The 24,284-nt window shown below is 38.1% G+C and overlaps 1 protein-coding gene and 2 long non-coding RNA genes across 29 annotated transcripts in view; all 3 read right to left on the bottom strand.

The window, feature by feature from the left end:
• Positions 1–7,531: 7,531 nt before the first annotated feature.
• The window catches only part of HEMD (uroporphyrinogen-III synthase family protein), a 40,470-nt gene continuing 23,717 nt past the window's right edge, over positions 7,532–24,284 (bottom strand). For 15 of the 27 annotated variants that reach the window (XM_028212723.2, XM_082922096.1, XM_082922089.1 and 12 more), the window contains 2 exons: positions 7,954–8,054; positions 7,532–7,876 (listed from right to left, as the gene is read on the bottom strand). In XM_028212723.2, the coding sequence (XP_028068524.1) occupies positions 7,994–8,054 (61 nt within the window). In that variant the 3' untranslated portion in view covers positions 7,532–7,876; positions 7,954–7,993. Of the gene's footprint in view, positions 7,877–7,953; positions 8,055–14,582; positions 14,724–23,960; positions 24,193–24,284 lie in introns of those variants that run through there. The other 12 variants (XM_082922076.1, XM_082922085.1, XM_082922075.1 and 9 more) reach the window with 3 other exon arrangements.
• Positions 20,574–20,801, bottom strand: LOC145823075 (uncharacterized). The gene is made up of 2 exons (XR_014365180.1): positions 20,742–20,801; positions 20,574–20,699 (listed from the first exon to the last, which is right to left on the bottom strand). It is a non-coding gene; the product is annotated as an uncharacterized LOC145823075 (long non-coding RNA).
• LOC145823074 (uncharacterized) lies at positions 23,562–23,838 on the bottom strand. Its single transcript, XR_014365179.1, has 2 exons — positions 23,713–23,838; positions 23,562–23,670 (listed from the first exon to the last, which is right to left on the bottom strand). It is a non-coding gene; the product is annotated as an uncharacterized LOC145823074 (long non-coding RNA).

Raw genomic sequence — 24,284 nt, 5'->3', positions numbered from 1 at the left:
ACAAAAAAAAAACAAACAAACAAACAAACAGTGCCTTCAACACACTGCTTAAAAAGAACTTGTTTTTGATAAACATGTTTGAAACAGCATGTGTCAATAAATAAGTTTAAAAGCAATATGCTTTTGGTAAAAGCTCTCTCTCTCTCTCTCTCTATATATATATATAGATTTGGAGTTAAAAGAGAATCAATAGGTAAGCTCAGTTGTAAATTTATTTGTTTTAGTAGTGAAAGCAGAAACAGAGTACACTGGTGCATCACAGTGGTAGTGAAATGAAGTCATGAAAGCATAATTTATCACTTCCTAGTAAAAAGAGTAAATAATGGTTTCCAAACCTTTTCCATCGATTTGGATGGGACTGCCAAAGTGGCCAGCCCCACCAATAACATTATAAAAACTAGACATCAGGTCCTATTTCATTTCATTCAATCATTCTTATCAACTCTTGTTGAAACACAACACAATACAATCAGTTTAAATCACTGCACTCTACATTAATTGGTTCTGATTAAGTGTTTCTTTAGTTACAATATACTAACCCTATGCATGGAAGAAAAGAGAGCTGCAGGGTTTTAAATGAGTCAAATTATTTAAATTTGACTTAAACATTTAACGAATTTTAAAATATATTTAAAATTGATTTGTATACCTTTTGAATTGAGTTGAAAATAGATTTAATCGATTTGAGCATGAGTAACTTGCTTATCAAGCTGATTTTGAGCCAATCTCATAACATTATGAATTAGTTTGTACCCTAACATGAGAGCAATAGATAGGCCCCGTTTGTTTGGGGTTATAGGGAGGGATTGGGTTTGGTAGGGAGGAAAGGATTGAGAATGAGGTGTTTGTTTTGAGAGATAGGGAAGGGATTAGTAATCTCTTGGTATTAGTAAAGAGGAGGAAGGGGGATTGGTAAGGAGGAGGTAGAGATGGTATTAGAAAAATAGTGAGGGGATTAGAAATTTTTTTATTTTTTATATATTGGGAATTTTTTTTTAAATATAATGTTTAATTTTTTATATTTTTTTATTTGTTTTATTATTTTATATAAAAATAATTTAACAATTCCTCACTATTAATTCCCTTACTATCAATCTCCTCACTATTAATTCTCTCACTATGAATCCCTTCCATTCTATCTCTGAAAATAAACGGGCCATAGTTCCTTAAAGTTGTGTTTAGATGTTAAATTTGAAAAAAAAAATATATATATATATATATATATATATTAATAGATACAAAAATACAACCAAGTGCACAAGACTTGCTAAAGTAAGGTTTGAAAATGATAGAATGTATACAGTTTTACTCAAACTCAACACTACTAGTAGGAACGCTAACAACCATATTGTTGGGTCAAGAGATCCAAGAACAAATCTTCTCTCTCTCCCTTTCACTAATCCAAAGATCTGAACACAAATTAGGTGAAAAATTACAAGAAAATTGTCCAAGTTGGCATGAGAGGTAAATGGGTCCACATCCAGCACAACCTCTATAGAGAGCTGGAGAATCATTATTGAGGAAATGAATACATGTGACCCTCCACCAGAAGCCCCATATGGACTGAGAGCTGAAATTGGAGGTTACCCATTTGAGATTTGTGGGTTGGTCTGGTCTGGTCTTGAGATAGTAGGGATCAGTATCATTATATTTAGGAGTTGCTTGGGATGATCTAAATAAGTGCACTTTTTTACTTTTTATGAAATATGGGTTGGGTTTGAAGTGATGTGGTAGAGAGGTGATGTGATTTAAATAAGATGATGTGACTTAAATAGGATAGTAACTTTTTGACTTTTTTGTGTTACGCCAAACTTAGCCTTAAGATTATTATGGATGCTTTAAAATAGATTCCACAAAGGACTACCAAACGATGCCCCGCATAGTCATGTCTTTGCACAAAGAAGAGATCATATATTCATATCTATCTATCCATTCATCTATCTTTGCCTTCTCTTAAAAGATTGCACAAATTCGAAGCTTTTATAAGCTTTTTCAGAGTGGGGAGTCTATCGTCAATTCATGTTACTCAAATGATTGTACCTCTCTCTCTCTCTCTCTCTCTCTCTCTCTCTCTGTGTAAAAGCTTCTTCACTCCCTCGACTTTTTCTCTCTTTTTTCACCTCCCTCCTTGAAATGGGTGATAAGTATGAGTAGGAGAAAAGTAGTAGAAGTGAAGGTTAATGTGGTGTAGTGAGACTCCAATTAGGACCATCGCGATCAGTAAAATAACACCTCAACCACTAAGCGAACTATCTTAATCACAAATGGATGTAGACCCTATGATAAAAATAGTATATGGGACAAGGGTACATGAGACGAGATAATAGAACAGAGGATCCTCAGCTAATTATAAGAACAATATACTCTAAACCAATTGTTGTGACGAGCAATAATGAAAACAATCGTAGGCTAATAATAGTACAAAGAAGTGAGAATAAAGCATGCGAGGTAAACATGGTTTATCATCTGAAGCTGAAGAAACCTTGGGAGTACCACCATTGCATAGATAGGATCAGAGGTCAAAAGGGAACACCATACCAATGGCTTTGAGTGGTCCTACTCTCTCTCTCTCTCTCTCTCTCTCTCTCTACATGGGTTTCTGAGGTCTCACTTTTTGTGGGCATGAGGCCAAAATAGAAAATGGAAACAATGGTCCTAGCCTAGGGGGAGCAAAACACAGCAGGGTCATGATGATAAAAGGGCAAAAGCAGCCACATGCTAAAAGGCTATCCCTTTTTACAAATTCAGTGGTGACAATCAAAAGCCCACCTTTCACCTGCAACTTACAGTTTTATAAAATGCGAGGTAAACTACACTAGTCTAGTCATCACTCATGAACCATGACTCAATATGCATATGCTGTCCTACTTGAGCACCCAACCTCTTTCCTTTACCTGTAATGTATGATCATGAATTTCATATTTTTGTACCATCAATTTTAACAACAAACATTAACCAAAGTCGTCCTACTTAATAATTAAGCTTTACTATACTTGGTTTGGAAAGAAAATGACTTAACATGCAGAGGAGAACATAAACATGTGAGTCGGTATTACTAAAAACAAGTCTCTGGGTGGCCCATTCCGGGCTCACCACCATAGGAATGTACATGTTTTGGATTTGATAAAACACTAATCATAAGACACTTTGCCAACAAGAAGCCAGCTTTTTAATTTTTAATTTTATTTCAAAAGGGGAATAGGAAAAAGAAAGCTGTATTCAAAGCAATAAGACTTGAACTCAGACGTCAAACTAAATTTTGTTGGGGCACTGGGAAATGTGAAGAACACCCCTCCCGCAAGAATATAACACAAAAGAAGCTCAAGAAAAAGATTCACAACCTCAAAACTTCTTATTATTATTATGTGTTTGTTTTTATTTTTTCAAATTTATGAAGTTATGGTTATGTATTTGGCTTTGTTTCTTTATGCCCTCTCCTCTCGGGATGTGAGGATTTTTTTAATTTTCTCTCTATTGGCCTAACATACAGGGATTGGGAGCGGACATTTCTTCAGGCTAGTTCAGTTTTGAGTTGCCTAGCTTGTGACATAGTGGGTCTCTTGACCGTGTCCTGTAGACAGTATCTTGAGTTTTGTTGTATATTCTTTTTTTTTTCTTTTTCTTTTTTATTATTTTTCGAAGTAATTTCATCTCCCAGACCCAGAACCAAATATCCTCCTATTGAAAGAAAAGCACATACTACTAACAATGTACAGATGCATTCAGATAGAGAGATGAAGCATTTAAACGCAATGCCATAAATATGTTTCAGTGCCAAGAGAACATTGCAGTGAAAGAAAAATTCTACGTGCACAGAATCAGATCACATAATCGGATACAACCCACTCAATTTGGTGGATCTCCACTCCATGAAAGAGTATTGTATCTAGTTCTGTGATTGAATTCAGCACACATAAAAAAAGCGTAGGAAATCACAAAATTATTGTAGTAGTAATAAGCATAACCACGACGACTATCAAAAATATAATTAACAAAAGCAAATGGGACACTATTTTATGAGATCAATTCTCACTAACACCGTATACAAACACAGAATCAGAATTAAAATCTTGCTTCAGACATCTAGCTATTGTTTTGTAATTTCCACAAAATATTTTACTTCACAAGTAATAAGATATATATTGAAAGACAGTAGCAAATTAGAACATCAGAGAGAGGAGAAAGATGCCCTGTTTGTTATTGTTTTCTACACAACAGAAAACACGAGTAATTTTAAAGTGTTTTGTAAAGGAGGTCTTTCAAGCAAGAATCAATTTGCCAAACAAATTTTCTGTATCTGCTTCAATTTTTTTCTGTTTTGTAAAATAGAAAAACATAAATGCAAAACAATACAATGGTTGAGGTAGATAAGCCAGGTAATGAGACAAAGTGAGACAAAAGAACAAACAAAAACAATTTAGGAGCTTAATGTGCTATGCAGAGATCAGTCATTGTCCTCTATCATCTTGGGTTTGGCTTTGCCAGCCTTTTTATTTTATTTATTTTTGGTATTCGGCATTGCCAGCATTAATGAAAGAATGGTCCCCATAGAAGAAAATCTCTGCCTCTTCCATTAATATTATAGCTGTACTTTACCACATAAACAACTTCATTGTAATAAATCCAAACCTAAAGCTTTCTGTGCAATGTCTACACAATTAAATATGAGAAAAAGACGAAGCAATTCATATAATATAACAATGTTCTCACTTCTTCTTTATATATGCCATATATATAATATTTTTCAAAATATATAAACAAACAACACCATGCATGTTACTGTCGGTCGTGAGAATATCAAATTAGAAAATCACCACAGCTTTTCAGCAATCGACAATTCACCTAGCTAAATTGCCCACCAAACTCGAATGGTTGGTTAGATTTTAAGACTGACACTATGAATGCAAGCTTTGCTTCACTACATTCTCAAGTGCATTTGCATGAGCATGTTACATTAGTTCACAACACTTAGATTTTTAAATTGCATTAACATTGGCTTATCTAACTTATTTTGTAGTTCTTGTACACCTAAACTTCGATTTACTTTTAAATACATGACTTCATTATGTTTCTTGAGAACCAACTCAAGTGGGCTTCCAAGTTTTTGGCTCGATTCCAGAAGTGCATGCTTAGAACACTCCCAAAACCAACTCCATCTAGCACTCAAAACCTAGTTTTCAATAAATACAACCAAATTTCTTTTGCATGCATGATTACACACATTAGAGTTTTTTCTCTTTTTGTGAGAAAATTAAGTTTGAGAGTTTAGCTAAAACCCACATCAGACTTGCACTGCATACCTATCCACTGGTCGTCATGTAATAGAGCCGCAATGAGCAGAAATTGGAGTGAGGAATTCCATAGAGCGCTAGTACATCAAGAGTGCCTGTGGAGTCAGAACCACGAGGAGTGGAACACAAGCCAAAAGCAAAAGATTGCTAAAGTGAAGTAAACTGGGTTGGGTTGTAAATGCTCTCATCTTGAGTCTTGTACTCTTCTCAATTCATAATTGAATTATTTGGTTGGGTGCATCTATAATTTTTTTCTAGATTTTTTTAAAAAAATTTTAGGTAAAATTGTTTCTTCCTCTCTTGATTATTGTTGTTTTTCTGTGGTTGCCATATGCAAAATTAATATTCATTAATAAAATTAAACAAAAAATTTAATTGATAGTCTTCCTTATGAGTTTGTCCTATTCACCCTCTAAGCACAAACAGGTCAGGCTTCAATTAAAAAAACAAGTACTATTTTAAGAGAAGAATACATATAATAAGCTTGTTCAGACAAGATGTGGCATAGTATGACCCCAGAACTTAGCAACATTAGACATATTCACATGGTCAGCAAAAAGTAAATCAATAAATAAAAAGCAGCAATACAAGATTAAAGTAAAAGAAGAAAAGAAGCATCAATGAGTGAATATCATCAACACACTTTTTTCAGTCTACACACTTCATTGGATTCCCAAAACTATACACCCAAATCACAAAGAGCCTACAAGAAGGCTGCCATATCCATTTCACCTCTGTAACTTAAAAACTTGGAAGTGTCTCCAGCAGACACCCCCAAGCACAAAAAGTAAAGGGATGAATTAGTTTTAAAGAAACTGTCCAAAGTAGCAATTCTATCCCGAAAGTCTAACCGCTTTGGTGGTAGAACTGTAAAATGAACCAAACTGCTTGAGCTCAAATCATTATATAAATAAATCTAACTTCAACACATTTTGAAGCGAATAAATTGCTTGAGCTCGACTTGAACTCAGCTCAATAAATGTATATGCACTGTAAAAATGAAGCTACTTGAGCTTGACTCGAAAGATAAATAAGTCAAACTTGATTCAACTCATTTATAACCCTATTTGGTGGAGATCAATCCCTTTGAAATAAATTTCCACCTCATTTTCAACTTGGACGTGACATACATTAACATATATCATTTTCTTCAATAACTACATATGATCCATTGTCCCCATTAGCATGTTGAATAGTGCCAGTTGGACTATTAAAACATAGCTACATTAAAATTCTCAGCAACAAGCCATTATCAAGACACCAAGCAAAAGAAAAAGAAAAAGAATTAAGTAAATATATATATATAAAAACTGAACTAGCTCCACCTTAACAACCCATAAAACCCAATTTTATATCTTTCATAGGAGGGTTCTGCACATGGATGGAATAAGCACAAGGGCCGTAATGTCAAGGCAAATCGTAACTTACAATAATCACCAAATGAGAAAATAAATCTGTTTTTCTCAAATTTATCACGACCAGTTTCTTCTTTTTGTTCCCTCAACTACAAGGATTTTATTTTCAAGCCACAGCTATCCAAGGCACCCAAAAGGTCTACCTATCATTATAGTCTGCCAATGCAGTTACTACATGTAAGTTCACCTTCGGCATCTTAAAACTCCATAAGCAATTACAAAAGGTCACCCTTTTGGCATCTTATGTGCCAAAAGATCCAAAAAGTGGAGACCAATCTCAAGAATTGACCTTGAAATCGACATCTGGTCCATTTCCTACTCCGAATAGGTGCACAAAAGAATCACACGTACTCGACTGACAGGTCAAATCAAAAGTCAACCAGTTTGCAAAATATCATGTGGGCAACAGTCTTGGCACTTGAGCCACCAATATACACAAAGGTTCTGTTGGCTTCACTGTGGAAGGCATTATACAAAGAAGTTATGGACATGAACCTCCAACTACGGTGCTGCTTTCTAGGAATATTGTTCACTGCATTTTCAGCATTGGGTTATACCTTCTTCAACAGTGCTCTGGAAAACATCGTAATTCAAGGGTACCAATTCACTTGTTATGTTGAACTTCATTCATTAGTTTTGAAATTTCAAATAATACTGCCCCATCATTTCATTTCTCAAAGCTGTTAGTAGACTACCATTATAAATCACAAAAATACATCACAGAATCTAATAACTTTTCAATCTTTCAAGTGCACAAATTTAGGGGAACAAGGCACCAATGATGACTTTGAAGCTAGTGATTGGAGAGACAAAACAATGACAAGCTATTAGTAATAAAATTTTATTTCAATAGTATTAGTGTTCCACAAAGGGGTTCTTCAAGCTGATCATAGAATTTAATATATTAACAGTAGGATATCTACAGCATCAAAATGTATATACAAGTTGCTTATTTGTCTTACAAAATATCATCTATAAACAGCTGCCTAACTTACCTTGCAGTAGCTCTGCCAAATGTACATGATCACTCCGCAAAGGCAAACGGTTTGACACCTTTCTGTTCTGCTGTTTGCGACTTATCTCTCTTGTTTTGAGAAAATTTTACATAGGAATGTGCACGTTTGCTTATTACTCCTGCAATTATTGGCTGCCAATCGAACCCTGCAGGCCCTGAATGACAAAGAAAGAAAGCAATAACTATATTTATCTTTGGGGAATGAAGAGGAGAACAAGTAGTCACAAAATACCTTGAAAAAACTGAAGGCTACAGATGGCACAACAGCACCACTATTGGACCTTCTGGAATTGATCGCGGACTTTTAAAGCTTCGAGAATGCTATCAACCCATCTGCAAAAAGTAGATTTTACGAAAGCCAAGGGATCATTTAACAAGATTTCCAAATAGACTAATTCAACAATCCTATTAACTAATCTTGCTGCAACCAATTAGTAGATTTGGGCATGCTGACAATATAGAAAGAATTATATGGGATGCTAAATGATCTTGAGAATTATAAGTCAATTTGGAAAATGTAGAAAGCTATAGTCGTCACACTAAAATATAGAACAGGAAAAAATCGTCAACACTACAAACTAAAACAAGAAAAGCATCCACTTTCTGTAACATATGTATAACCTGCTACTTGCGTAAAAATGAACATTGTGAACCTAAAAAGAAATGACCAATCAATAATTTTCAAATCAAACAATGTCAATGATTTAATTTAACAAATGAGACCAGAAGAGTGCCATTTAACAAAAGTTGAAGCAAGGATTTACAGAATAGCAGCAGAAGGAGCCTTCATAGTCAGGGTTGGTGGCAAAACCCAAAAAGGAGAAGACCTAAACTAATTTTAAGATAAATTGTTCAATGATGGTAGTCAGATTTAGCCTAATAAATAGATATTATATGACATGGAAAAACTAGTTACTTGAATTTGAAAGAAAAAAAAAAAAAGCAGCCTAAAAGGAAAGGGTTGTCATCAAGGTTTTGAAAAGCGATTGCGGTCACCGTAACGGTGGCAATAGCCCGGTTGTGGTTGCGGGGTGTAAAGGCCGTAACGTAACGGTTGCGATAACCAGAATCGTGAATTTTTTTATTTTTCGCACAATTTGAGAAAAACTTACTGATATGCATATTTTTTTTACATAATCATATTTATTAGGTTTTAAAATAAATATTGATCAATTTTTGTAAATTTGTAAGCATGATCCAATATATTTCATATTTTTAAATCACTACAAACTGAGTTTTTTACATTTTATTTAATAATTAATGACTTTATATGTCATAAATTCATATTACGCTTGTGGCAAAAAAAAATTTTATTGAACTTAGATATATAAAATTATTTTTTTTAATTATTATACTTGTGGAAACATATGCAAATTTTAACTTAAATAGTTTTAAAAAATAAATTATACATGCTAATGTGCTCGTATAAAAATTAAAAAATAAATGATAAAGATTTTTTTTTTGGGGGGGGGGGGGTTGGATCACTTGAATATTCATTATCTTTTTGAAAAACCTGTAAATTAAAATAAAATAAATTAATCTAAAAAAATTGACATGTATAAAATATGTATTAATATATAATTATAGGTGTTATGTTTTCTAGATATTTTACAAAAAAATCAATTACTAACTATTATATATAAGATAAACAATGACAAAAGTAAGAGAATAAATAAGAGCCTAAATATATATATACATTTTTTTTTAATCAAGCCAAATAGTTAATGACCACACTTATTGTAAGAAATAATGTATAGAGAAAGAGAGAGAATAAATTGTATGTATTATTATTGATTGATATATTGATATCTATTACAATGATTCATGATTCCTATATATAGAAGAGGGTGAGTGTGTAGTAGGTAAGGAGTAGGTGAAGTGGAGGTGGTAGTGGTGTAGTGGGTTAGGTTTAGTGGAGTAGGTGAGGTGGTAGTGGTGTAGTGGGTTAGGTTTAGTGGAGTAGGTTTAAGTGGGTGAAGTAGGTGGAGAGTAGGTGGATTTTAACAGCCCCCCGCAAACTCAAGGGGGATAGGAACTAACCAACTTGAGTTTGGAGAGAGTAACAAAACAAGAAAATACATAAAAATAAAAGAGGATAGGTGACACTGTATGGTCGTGTCAGACCATTGGTGAAGACACTGTATGGTGGTGTCATAATGGTGTAGAGGACACTGGATGGCGGTGTCAGACCGCTGTAGAAGACAGTTTATGGGGTCATGTCGGACCGTTGTAGAAGACAGTTTATGGGGTCATGTCGGACCGTTGTAGCAGACAATGTGGTGACAGTTGTTGTGACAGTTTACGGAGTCTTGCTGGACCCTTGTAGAAACTAACCGGAATCAATGTCGGGACAGTTTACAGAGTCTTGTCGGACCCTTGTAGAAACTAACCGGAATCTATGTCGGGACAGTTTACAGAGTCTTGTCGGACCCTTGTAGAAACTAACCGGAATCTATGTCGGGACAGTTTACAGAGTCTTGTCGGACCCATAAAGGAGCTAACCGGAATCAATGTCGGGACAGTTTACAGAGTCTTGTCGGACCCATTAAAAAAGTCACACCCTCAAAAGGTGCGCCCAATTTTTCAAAAGGCGTGCCATCAAAAGGCGTGCCCAATTTATCAAAAGGTGTGCCGGACATGATGGCGAGGCACGTGAGTGTCTTGGTTGGCGTGCCCGTTTGTCGGCTGGTGGCAAGAGGCGCGCGATGCGCGTGGCTGCCTCGGCTATAAGACGGAGGCTGAGGCTGAGGCAGAGAAAAGCTGCGAAAAACCTCTGAAACAAACTCTTCCTTTGCTGAGAAACTCTGTAATACTCTGTAACCAACCCGTCTCTGAAACACTCAGCAACATGGCCTCTTCTTCCCGTCCAGCTACCCAGAACATGGCCTCCTCTTCCCGTGGTCTGCTCACGCTCTTTCCAGAACTGAACGAGTCCACAAGAGAAATAACTGGTGCGATGGCCAGTGAACCTCAACCAAACACCTCTGGTTTTGCTCCATTGAACTTTCCGATGCGGTCGGTGGAGCAAAAAATGGCGGTGCAAACTGATATTGAGGCCAATCAGTATACTCTGAAGTCATGTGTGGAAACCATGACGGCGGTCACAAACCTGTCGCACCGGCTGCAAAGCAGGACAAATGAGGTGCAGCAGTTAAACTCCCAGCTGGCTCTGCTCCAACGCATGTATAAGGATGCACGAGCAGAGATAAGCGTGCTAAGGGCAGAAAACAAGGAGCTGAAGCGGAAGGCCAGTTTTATGTTCCGATTTGGAGGGCCGCCATATGCTGCAGTGGAGGAGCAGGGAGTAGTGATCATGCCCAGTGGAGTGGGAAACACGGAGGCAACACCGGCAAGGGCCGCCCAAGACGGTGGCAAGAAGAAAAGACCGGCAGAATAGGCGAGAAGAAAAATCCCACTGTTCCGATTTGTGTTGGTTGTGTTTTGTTTTGTTTTGTGTTTTTTTTTATTTTTATTTTTATTTTTTTTTATTTTTTTTTATGGTGTAAAATGCTGATCGGGGTTGATCCCCGGCATGAAGAAATGACAAGTTTGTAAAATGTTGTTTTTTTTTTTTTTTTTTTTTTTTTTTTTTTTTTTTTTGGGAGTGTTTTGTTGAAAAAATAAAAATAAAATGAAAGAAAACAAGGGAGAAAGAAAATAGATAAAAAATATTTATAGATGGATTATATGAAAAACATCAGTGCGATTGTTTCAAAATAAAGTGGGGTATTTAAAAAAGAGGAAAAGTGACTTGGAAAAAATAAATAAAAATAAGTGATTTTTGAAATCAAATGGAGGAGAGAGAGGGACAAACCCATGTGATAAAGTGGAGAGAGAGTCGGTGAGTGGGGTGCAAAAGGTGAAGGAGAAATGATGGATTGAAAATGGTTTGGGTCAAAAGTGGACACTGTTAGTGGGGAACATGAGTGCATTGATTATTTGATATAATAATAATAATAATAAAAATAAAAAGTTAGAACAGTTGGAGAGAATGAATGGAGTATGGTAAGGGTTTCATCCAAAGCCAAAATTCCTGCAGCGAATCACTTCGCAAATCCTAGCATGAGCTTTTTCTCTTTCCAGGCTTATTCATGAATTTCCTGGTGATTTCAAGAGCCTCTGGTGGCATTGTGGCAGAGAACACCCCAACCTGGATTTTGGGTGGCAGCAACTGAGAACACCCCAACCTGGATTTTGGGTGGCAGCAACTGGAAAATATCATAGATCTGATTTTTAAAAACCTCGTGACAGCATTTCATCAGCTTCATCCAAGACAAACATTTTGATGTAAACAGGGCGAAGTGATTGTCTCCGCAACATGTCAAACACACGACCAGGAGTACCAACAACAACATGAACCCCACTGGAGAGAATGCGCTGATCTTCGCGCACACTAGTCCCTCCAACACAAGCATGAACCTTCACACTTTGCTGGGCAAGTTCAAGAGTGGGTGGAAGAACCAAAGCTTGGCACTCAACCAAGCTATAATCTAGCTGCTGCAGAATTCCAGAGCAGAATGTTGCAGTGTTTCCAGTTCCAGACTGTCTCGTCATATGAGGTGAAGAATTCTTCTCCATCAGCCTCACACATGACTACAGTTGCACAAATCTTTGTTGATTTTATCAGCGGAATAGGTTGAGGTCCGGCGGGCGGCTAAGGTGAGGTTGCCGCCCGCCGGGGAAGCGAAAATACTAGGTTTTAAACCAGCTCTGATACCATGTAAGAAATAATGTATAGAGAAAGAGAGAGAATAAATTGTATGTATTATTATTGATTGATATATTGATATCTATTACAATGATTCATGATTCCTATATATAGAAGAGGGTGAGTGTGTAGTAGGTAAGGAGTAGGTGAAGTGGAGGTGGTAGTGGTGTAGTGGGTTAGGTTTAGTGGAGTAGGTGAGGTGGTAGTGGTGTAGTGGGTTAGGTTTAGTGGAGTAGGTTTAAGTGGGTGAAGTAGGTGGAGAGTAGGTGGATTTTAACACTTATTATTATTATTATTATTATTATTATTATTATTATTATTATTATTATTATTATTATTATTATTATTATTATTAAACAATATATAGATAGACACACACAAACAAAATGATTTAAATGATAGCAGCTGAATAGAATAGCATAGGTCTTACAACTTCAACAAATCAATAATACGTTCTTCATCTTCCCTCTTCTCTCTCCATCCCTCTTCCCCCATTTTTTTTCCGAAAGAAGCACTTCAAAACCGTTACGTAACGGTGCGTAACAGACCGTTATGGCCGTTACGACTGCTACGGCAGCCGCTACGGCCGACACACCTGTGAATCTCAATCACACCGCAAAAGCGACCATAACGGGTGGCGGTAACCACGTTACGTAACGGTTGCGGTTGCGGCTGCTTTTTAAAACATTGGTTGTCATTTAAAAAGAAATGAACATGGAATGATTTACATTTTATTTTTTTTTAATAGCAAAAAACCCTGATCAAGCTTAATACTAAAGCCGAAACGAAGAAATTTTTGATAGACAGGACTGACCTAAATAAGTAAGGTGAGCTTTAGACAATAGGACAATTTAAATTGTAAATCAATACGACTAGGAATTTGTAGTCAATCTTTCTCTATTGAAGTAGAGGAAAAATTGAGACTCCTCATTTGGCAAGTGGCTTTTTTAGTCAAAAAGTCACTAAAAAAATCGAAAAACTAACAATCTATACCAAAAAGTCAAAGATTCTATTTTCTCTCTACTTTTTGCACATCTTTTCATAAAAAAATCAAAAGTCATCCCAAATATACTAATTTTTTTTACATTATATTTTAGCCAAAAAGTTACTTTAAATGATATTTAAAGTGAAATTACTTTAAGATATTACTAAAAACAGATAGGAGTTATGCTTTAAAATAATTTAGTTGACTTGGCGATTCTAAGAAATTTAGAAATTATAGATATATCGAAGGAATTATGATAATGGAAAATTCAAAAGTCTCTTCAAACTCAGTGTTACCATAAATCATTAACACCCTAGTGACTTATATTTTGGAAAGCATGTTCAGAAAAATGCAAAGATGCTAACAACTTTGTGCCAAAATGGCGAATTTAGTGATTCCAAAATTTTCCTATTTATCTCCTCGAAACATTTCTTAGTAGGATAAGACAAAATATAATGAGTTGAAATATAGGTAGAATGAAGTTTTGGTAGCACAGAGTGTAACAAATGGACCATAATAATACTTATAAAAATGTACTTTTACAAGATTAATTTGAAGAGGGAAAAAAAAAAATAGCTGTATTTCACTGGATGTCTAATTGTTAAGAAAATATTGTACAAGTACCTTAAATAAGGGTAGAAGTTTTAAGAGAAAACCATAAAGCAAAAGGATGAAAAGAATGATTTGGCTTACCAATGAATGACGTAGAGGCCACGTATATATAATAGATTCATAATACAATTTAGGAAACGATATAAACAAGGCACCAAATCATTGATTGACACAATCATAGATTATATACATAATACTAAAAATAAAAAGATTTTATATACTCTAATTCCTATATTTAACACTCCCCCTCAATCTGGTATAAAAATATTCAACAATAGCAGCTTGTCAATGGATGACTGAAGTAATGTCGGTCTTACAGACTTTGTGAACATATATGCTAACTACTGAAAGGAAGAGACAAAGGATGGACTCACAATACCAGTCCGAACCTTTTCTCAAATGAAATGAATATAAACCTCTATATGCTTAGTGCGTTCATGAAGGACAGAATCAGAGGACAGTATAATAGTAGACTTGTTGTCACAAAATAAGGAGGTAGGACCAGTCTCCTCAAAATCCAACTCTACTAGGATAAAACGAAGCCATAGAATCTCACATGTTCCCTGTGCCATAGCTCGATACTCAGCTTCTGCAAAAGATCTAGAAATAACTGCTTGCTTCTTATTGTTCCATGATATAAGATGATCACCATAAAAACTACAAAAGTCAAAAGTAGAACACCGATCAATTCTCGATCCTGCATAGTCAGCATCAGAGAAACAAGAGAGCCCAGATTGAGAAACAACTGTAATGTTACAAAAGGAAGCCTTAAGGCACTGATTAAGGAATTACCTTTTGTATTCATTGATTAATTGACTGATTAAGGAATCATAATCAATCAATCAATCACAATCTAATCTAAATAAGGAAACAAGGAAATATTCTAACACTCCCCTACAAGCTGGTGCAAAGATATCTCGCATGCCCAGCTTGCCTAGAATGTCATGAAATGGTTACTCCCAACTCCCTTAGCGAGGATGTCTACAAGTTGTTCGACTGACTTCACAAAAGGTGTACATATCATGCCACTGGTGATTTTCTCCTTGATGGAGTGGCGATCAATCTCAACATGTTATGTCCTGTCATGTTGAACAGGATTGTGAGCTACGTTGATGGCAGCCTTATTATCACAACATAGCCGCATAGAGTCTATCTGGCCCATCCCCAAATCACTCAACAAGAGTCTGATCCACAAAAGTTCACACACACCTTGTGCCATAGCTCTAAATTCAGCTTCTGCACTCAAGCTAGCCACCACATTCTGTTTTTTACTCCTCCAAATAACAAAATTGCCGCCCACAAAGGTACACAATCCTGATGTAGATCTCCTAGTAGTTATTGATCCTACCCAGTCAGCATCTGTATAAGCTTCCACTCTGAGGTGATCATGTTTGGAAAAGTAAAAACCCTTTTCAGGAAAAGATTTCAAGTACCTTAGAATTCTCATAACAACCTCTAAGTGAATTTGATGAGGAACATGCATAAACTGGCTAACCATATTGACAGCAATAGCAATATCAAGCTGAAAGTGAGATAAGTAAATAAGCTTACCCACTACCTAAGAAGCATGGACACGGACACGTGACACGACACGAGTACGACACGGACACGCCGACACATTAATTTTCAAAAAATACAGGACACGACACGATGAAGGCACGCATGAAATACATAATTTTATATATTTATTATATGTTATATATATATATGAATATATCATTCAAAGATAATAAAAAATGCAATATGACACTAATTCTTATAAATTTATATGGTTTTTATTTTATTATTGTATCTTAAGTTATTTTGTTCAAACTTATAATTAGTTTTACGTATGTCTAATCGTTAGACACGTGCGTTTAAACGATTGACACGTGTGTCCTTCAAGTGTCCAAAAAGTGTCCAAGTCTTTAAACAATAGGACACGTTTTGAAGAGTGTCGGACACGTGTCCTGAGAGTGTCCAAAGAGCGTCGGTGTCCGACACGTACCCGACACGGATACGTCACCTTCCTAGAAGTGCCCGTGCTTCTTAACCCACTACTCACTGATAACTCCCCTTATCAACAGCCGCTCCTTCATCATCATCACCAAGTTTCTAATTAGGTTCCATTGGGGTATCACAGGTCTCACATCCAAGCATTCATGTTTCCTTCAAAAGGTCAAGAACATATTTCCTTTGTGAGATGAAAATCCCATCCTTGGAGCGAGTAACTTCGATTCCCAAAAAATACTTTAAGTTCCCCAAGTCTTTGATTTTAAACTCACTAGCTAAATATTTCTTCAACAGGGGTATTTTCTCACTATCATCGCCTGTAAGTTCTATGTCATCCACAAAAGCAATGAGAGTTGTAGTCTTATCACGTGAAGAATGTTTCACAAAGAAAGTGTGATCTGCCTGACTCTATTTGAACCCAAATTTAAGCATAGCCTGAGTGAATCTCTCAAACCAAGCCCTTGGAGACTGTTTAAGACCATATAACGACTTCCGAAGCTTGCATACTTTACCCTCTGTCTGATGATTCTCAAAATCAGAAGGAATGTCTTTATATACCTCTTCTTCTAGATCACCGTGTAAAAAAGCATTCTTTACATCAAATTGATGACGTGGCCAATCTAAATTAGCTATTAGAGAGAAAAGTGTAAAAAATCAATGTATAAAGAGAAAAATACAGAGAGAATAAATGTATCTGATGATCTTATTATTGATTGATGTCTTGTTGTATATATTACAAATGGTGAGTGGCTCATTATATAGGAGAGGGTGAGTGTAGTAGGTGAGGAGTAGGTGGTGGTAGGTGATGGTAAATTGGTGGTAGGTGATGGTAAATTTTAACAGCCCCCCGCAAACTCAAGGAGGATAGAAACTAACCAACTTGAGTTTGGAGAGAGTAACAAAACAAGAAAATACATAAAAATAAAAAAGGATAGGAGACACTGTATGGTCGTGTCAGACCATTGGTGAAGACACTGGATGGTGGTGTCATAACGTTGTAGAGGACACTGTATGGTGGTGTCATAACGTTGTAGAGGACACTGTATGGGGGTGTCAGACCGATGTAGAAGACAGTTTATGGGGTCATGTCGGACCGTTGTAGAAGACAGTTTATGGGGTCATGTCGGACCGTTGTAGAAGACAGTTTATGGGGTCATGTCGGACCGTTGTAGCAGACAATGTTGTGACAGTTGTTGTGACAGTTTACAGAGTCTTGCTGGACCCTTGTAGAAACTAACCGGAATCAATGTCGGGACAGTTTACAGAGTCTTGTCGGACCCATAAAGGAGCTAACCGGAATCAATGTCGGGACAGTTTACAGAGTCTTGTCGGACCCATAAAGGAGCTAACCGGAATCAATGTCGGGACAGTTTATAGAGTCTTGTCGGACCCTTAAAAAGTCGCACCCTCAAAAGGTGTGCCCAATCTTTCAAAAGGCGTGCCATCAAAAGGCGTGCCCAATCCATAAAAAGACGTGCCATCAAAAGGCGAGCCCAAGTCATAAAAAGATGTGCCGGACATGATGGCGAGGCACGTGAGTGCCTTGACTGGCGCGCCCGTTTGTCGTCTGGCGTCAAGTGGCGCGCGATACGCGTGGCTGCCTCGCTATTTAACCAAGGTTGATGCTGAGGCTGAGGCAGACAAAAAACTTCTGAAAATCCTCTGAAAAAACTCTTCCTTTGCTGAGAGAGAAACTCTGTAATACTCTGTAACCAACCCGTCTCTGAAACACTTAGCAACATGGCCTCTTCTTCCCGTCCAGCTAACCAGAACATGGCCTCCTCTTCCCATGGGCTACTTACGCTCTTTCCAGAACTGAATGAGTCCACAAGAGAAATAACTGGTGCGGTGGCCAGTGAACCTCAACCAAACATCTCTGTGTTTGCTCCGTTGAACTTTCCGATGCGGTCGGTGGAGCAAAAAATGGCGGTGCAAACTGATATTGAGGCCAATCAGTATACTCTGAAGTCATGCGTGGAAACCATGACTGCGGTCACAAATTTGTCGCACCGGCTGCAGAGCAGGACAAATGAGGTGCAACAGTTAAACTCCCAGCTGGCTCTGCTCCAGCGCATGTATAAGGATGCGCGAGCAGAGATAAGTGTGCTAAAAGCGGAAAATAAAGAGCTGAAGCGGAAGGCCACCGTGATGTTCCGATTTGGAGGGCCGCCATATGCTGCAGTGGAGGAGCAGGGAGTAGTGATCATGCCCAGTGGAGTGGGAAACACGGAGGCAACGCCGGTAAGGGCCGCCCAGGACGGAGGCAAGAAGAAAAGACCGGCAGCAGAGTAGAGAAGAAAAATCCCGCCTGTGGAGGGGGTTGTTTGTGTATTTTGTTTTTTTTTTTTTTTTTTTTTGTTTTCGTTTTGTTTTGTTTTTTTTTTTTTTTTGTGGAAAATGGTGTCGGGGTGAGTCCCGACATGAATAAAATGAGTTTGGTGTGCACTTCTTCTTCTTCTTCTTCTTCTTCTTCTTCTTTTTTTTTTTTTTTTTTTTATGTGCAAATCGGATGGCAGGAATGACATAATACGGAGCAGAAATAAAAAAAAAAAGGATTAAAAATAAAGTGAAAGAAAAATAAAAAAAAAAAAAGAAAGAAAGAAAAAGCAGTGAGGTGGTGTGGAATCTGTGCGTTGTTTGGAATAGGCCAGACATTTTATTGGTTTTAGATGTTTTAATGTGGTGAGAACGAAACTGCCATGGAAATAGGCACCTACCAATCTAATTATCACACACTAAAAAAGTAAGGAATATATTATTCACATATGATATATACCATTCTAAAAGGTGTGTACTACATTGTTTTCGGCCAAGTTGATTTTAAATCCATGTGTTGAGCCATTAAAAATAGATCCCATGTGACTAGTTTTTTTTTTTTCTTTTTTTCTTTTTTTCTTTTTTTTTTTTTTGGTGGATATCCATGTGCTTAGTTAGGTTTCAGTAAAAAACAACTGATTTTTTCGATTTTGTTTTGCTGTTTTTTTTTTTTTGTTTTGTTGTTAAAAAAAAAAGAAAGGAAAAAGCTGTGGAGGTTGGGTGGACAATATTAAAATAAAAAGAAAGAAAAAGAGAGGGTTTAAAGTGAGAGAGAGATTGAGTGGGTGCCCTGCGTTGCAGAGAGAGACCCAGCTAGAAAACAAATATTTTGGGAAGGCATTAGGGTGGTACCACTCAACTGTGGGACAGGTGTACCTGGCATAGGACTTGATGCAGCAGGTGTATCTGCAAAATTTATCTGGGGAGCAGGAATTTTAGCTGAAGCAGGACCATATAATGCAGCCTTCACAATGTCTGGGGTCAGTTCTCGCTTACTTTGTGCAACAGTGATAAGTTTAAGAAGATTATAAAACTCGGCTCTGCCGAGGAAACCAGTTTTATGTTGATCAGCATACATCCATATCTGAGCGAGGACTTGTTGGGGCAAATTGGAGCCCTGCAAGAAGGCAACAGCCTCAGCGCCACTGATCCGACCGTCGTGATCCAAATCTGCTCTCCGAAAGTAGGCATCGAATGGATCGATATTCGGCGTCTGGTTCTGCCCCGCCATTCCTCAAATTAATTTCGAAGATCGATCGGAGAAATGTCAAACGACAATCAAAGCTAGAGAGAGAGAATTTTTTTTTGGTGGTCCACGGTGGCTCACAGCGGTCGACGACGGTGGAGCAATAGAGTTTCTCCGTCTGTGTGTGTGATGGCCGAGAAGAGGACTGAGAGACTAGCCCATGTGTGTGTGTCTGTCTTTCTCCCTGAATTTCAATACAGAGAGAGAGAGTTGAAGATGCAGCGGAGACGAAGGTATGTGTAGAAAAAAAGAAAAATTCTAGCGGACTAGGTTGAGGTCCGGCGGGCGGCTAAGGTGAGGTTGTCGCCCGCCGGGGAAGCGAAAATATTAGGTTTTAAACCCGCTCTGATACCATGTAAAAAATCAATGTATAAAGAGAAAAATACAGAGAGAATAAATGTATCTGATGATCTTATTATTGATTGATGTCTTGTTGTATATATTACAGATGGTGAGTGGCTCATTATATAGGAGAGGGTGAGTGTAGTAGGTGAGGAGTAGGTGGTGGTAGGTGATGGTAAATTGGTGGTAGGTGATGGTAAATTTTAACAAAAAGTATTCAGACTGAATTCATCTTAGCCACTGGTGCAAAAGTCTCTTGATAGTCTACTCCATAAGTCTACGTAAAGCCTTTTGCCATAAGTCGAGCCTTATAACGCTCAATGGAACCATCTACTTTGTGCTTCACAGTATACACCCATTTGCATCGCACCGGTCGTTTGCCCTTAGGTAACTCAGTTAATTCCCAAGTGTCATTCTTACGAAGTGCTTTCATTTCCTCAATCATGGCAAGTTTTCATTCAAAGGTAACAAGAACATCCTGAAAATGGTTAGGAATATTAACAGAGGAAATGATTGATACAAAGACTCTATACGAGGAAGACAAATAAGAGTACGACACAAAGTTTGAGATAGGATGTTGAGTACAAGATCTCACTCCCTTTCTCTTGACAATAGGAATATCAAGATCAGTAGTGTCAGGAATAGCAATATCAATTGTTAAAATCCACCTACTCTCCACCTACTTCACCCACTTAAACCTACTCCACTAAACCTAACCCACTACACCACTACCACCTCACCTACTCCACTAAACCTAACCCACTACACCACTACCACCTCACCTACTCCACTAAACCTAACCCACTACACCACTACCACCTCCACTTCACCTACTCCTTACCTACTACACACTCACCCTCTTCTATATATAGGAATCATGAATCATTGTAATATATATCAATATATCAATCAATAATAATACATACAATTTATTCTCTCTCTTTCTCTATACATTATTTCTTACATGGTATCAGAGCTGGTTTAAAACCTAATATTTTCGCTTCCCCGGCGGGCGGCAACCTCACCTTAGCCGCCCGCCGGACCTCAACCTATTCCGCTGATAAAATCAACAAAGATTTGTGCAACTGTAGTCATGTGTGAGGCTGATGGAGAAGAATTCTTCACCTCATATGACGAGACAGTCTGGAACTGGAAACATTGCAACATTCTGCTCTGGAATTCTGCAGCAGCTAGATTATAGCTTGGTTGAGTGCCAAGCTTTGGTTCTTCCACCCACTCTTGAACTTGCCCAGCAAAGTGTGAAGGTTCATGCTTGTGTTGGAGGGACTAGTGTGCGCGAAGATCAGCGCATTCTCTCCAGTGGGGTTCATGTTGTTGTTGGTACTCCTGGTCGTGTGTTTGACATGTTGCGTAGACAATCACTTCGCCCTGTTTACATCAAAATGTTTGTCTTGGATGAAGCTGATGAAATGCTGTCACGAGGTTTTTAAAAATCAGATCTATGATATTTTCCAGTTGCTGCCACCCAAAATCCAGGTTGGGGTGTTCTCTGCCACAATGCCACCAGAGGCTCTTGAAATCACCAGGAAATTCATGAATAAGCCTGGAAAGAGAAAAAGCTCATGCTAGGATTTGCGAAGTGATTCGCTGCAGGAATTTTGGCTTTGGATGAAACCCTTACCATACTCCACTCATTCTCTCCAACTGTTCTAACTTTTTATTTTTATTATTATTATTATTATATCAAATAATCAATGCACTCATGTTCCCCACTAACAGTGTCCACTTTTGACCCAAACCATTTTCAATCCATCATTTCTCCTTCACCTTTTGCACCCCACTCACCGACTCTCTCTCTCTCCACTTTATCACATGGGTTTGTCCCTCTCTCTCCACTTTATCACATGGGTTTGTCCCTCTCTCTCCTCCATTTGATTTCAAAAATCACTTATTTTTATTTATTTTTTCCAAGTCACTTTTCCTCTTTTTTAAATACCCCACTTTATTTTGAAACAATCGCACTGATGTTTTTCATATAATCCATCTATAAATATTTTTTATCTATTTTCTTTCTCCCTTGTTTTCTTTCATTTTATTTTTATTTTTTCAACAAAACACTCCCAAAAAAAAAAAAAAAAAAAAAAAACAACATTTTACAAACTTGTCATTTCTTCATGCCGGGGATCAACCCCGATCAGCATTTTACACCATAAAAAAAAATAAAATAAATAAAAAAACACAAAACAAAACAAAACACAACCAACACAAATCGGAACAGTGGGATTTTTCTTCTCGCCTATTCCGCCGGTCTTTTCTTCTTGCCTCCGTCCTGGGCGGTCCTTGACGGTGTTGCCTCCGTGCTTCCTCGACCACCAAGCAAGTTGCCTCCTCCCTGCTCCTCCACTGCAGCATATGGTGGACCTCCAAATCGGAACATCACGGTGGCCTTCCGCTTCAGCTCCTTGTTTTCTGCCTTTAGCACACTTATCTCTGCTCGCGCATCCTTATACATGCGTTGGAGCAGAGCCAGTTGGGCGTTTAGCTGCTGCACCTCATTTGTTCTACTTTGCAGCCGGTGCGACAAGTTTGTGACCGCCGTCATGGTCTCCACACATGACTTCAGAGTATATTGATTGGCCTCAATATCAGTTTGCACCGCCATTTTTTGCTCCACCGACCGCATCGGAAAGTTCAACGGAGCAAAATCAGAGGTGTTTGGTTGAGGTTCACGGGCCACCGCACCAGTTATCTCTCTTGTTGACTCGTTGAGGTCTGGAAAGAGAGTGAGCAGACTACGGGACGAAGAGGCCATTTTCTGGGCAACCGAGTATTACAGAGTGTTTCAAGATTTGCAGCTCTTCGAGACACTCTCTCAGCAAAAGGAACTATCTCTCTCAGCAACACGAAGAGTTTTTTTCAGAGTTTTTTAGCGGGTTTTCTGCCTCAGCCTCAGCCTCCGCTTCGATTTATAAAGACCTTGACGAAGAGGCAGACACGCGCATCATGAGCCGCTCGGCGCTCGCCGACAACTTGGCACGCCTTTTGATGGCACGTCTTTTTATGGATTGGGCACGCCTTTTGATGGCACGCCTTTTTATGGATTGGGCACGCCTTTTGATGGCACGCCTTTTGAAAGATTGGGCACACCTTTTGAGGGTGCGACTTTTTAGGGGTCCGACAAGACTCTGTAAACTGTCCCGACATTTGATTCCGGTTAGCTTTTCCAAGGGTCCGACAAGACTCTGTAAACTGTCCCGACATTGATTCCGGTTAGTTTCTACATGGGTCCGACAAGACTCTGTAAGCTGTCCCGACATTGATTCCGGTTAGTTTCTATATGGGTCCGACAAGACTCTGTAAACTGTCCCGACATTTGATTCCGGTTAGCTTTTCCAAGGGTCCGACAAGACTCTGTAAACTGTCCCGACATTGATTCCGGTTAGTTTCTACAAGGGTCCAGCAAGACTCCGTAAACTGTCACAACAACTGTCACCACATTGTCTGCTACAACGGTCCGACATGACCCCATAAACTGTCTTCTACATGGTTATGACACCCCCATACAGTGTCCTCTACAACGTTATGACACCACCATCCAGTGTCTTCACCAATGGTCTGACACGACCATACAGTGTCTCTTATCCTCTTTTATTTTTATGTATTTTCTTGTTTTGTTACTCTCTCCAAACTCAAGTTGGTTAGTTCCTATCCCCCTTGAGTTTGCGGGGGCTGTTAAAATCCACCTACTCTCCACCTACTTCACCCACTTAAACCTACTCCACTAAACCTAACCAACTACACCACTACCACCTCACCTACTCCACTAAACCTAACCCACTACACCACTACCACCTCACCTACTCCACTAAACCTAACCCACTACACCACTACCACCTCCACTTCACCTACTCCTTACCTACTACACACTCACCCTCTTCTATATATAGGAATCATGAATCATTGTAATATATATCAATATATCAATCAATAATAATACATACAATTTATTCTCTCTCTTTCTCTATACATTATTTCTTACATCAATAGACTCAAGAGAAACAAGAGGTTCAAAGTTACCTGAACTCTTATCAGAAACAGGAGATGGCAGTGGGTGAGCAGAAGTAGTCTCTTGTATCCAAGTAACTTTATGTCTATCTTTGTCCCTAACATAAACTAGCCATTCCCTGTCCTTGATGGCATTGGATTCTATAATCCCAATAATAGGTGATACAAGAACAACTGGTTTCACCATAGGAGCAACAGGGACAACATGGATCTCTTCACACCAAGGTTCCCCTTGAAGGGATGCCTGTGACACCGGACAAGACATGAAGTAGGACTGGGACTCAAAGAAGGTGACATCTATGAATACAAACCACTTACAAGAAGAAGGGTGATAAC

This window comes from Camellia sinensis, chromosome 3, assembly GCF_055761805.1.
Source record: "Camellia sinensis isolate YWXY chromosome 3, ASM5576180v1, whole genome shotgun sequence".
Taxonomy (NCBI): Eukaryota; Viridiplantae; Streptophyta; class Magnoliopsida; order Ericales; family Theaceae; genus Camellia; species Camellia sinensis.
Note: the sequence above shows the minus strand (reverse complement) of the source record. Positions and strands in the feature narration are given on the sequence as shown.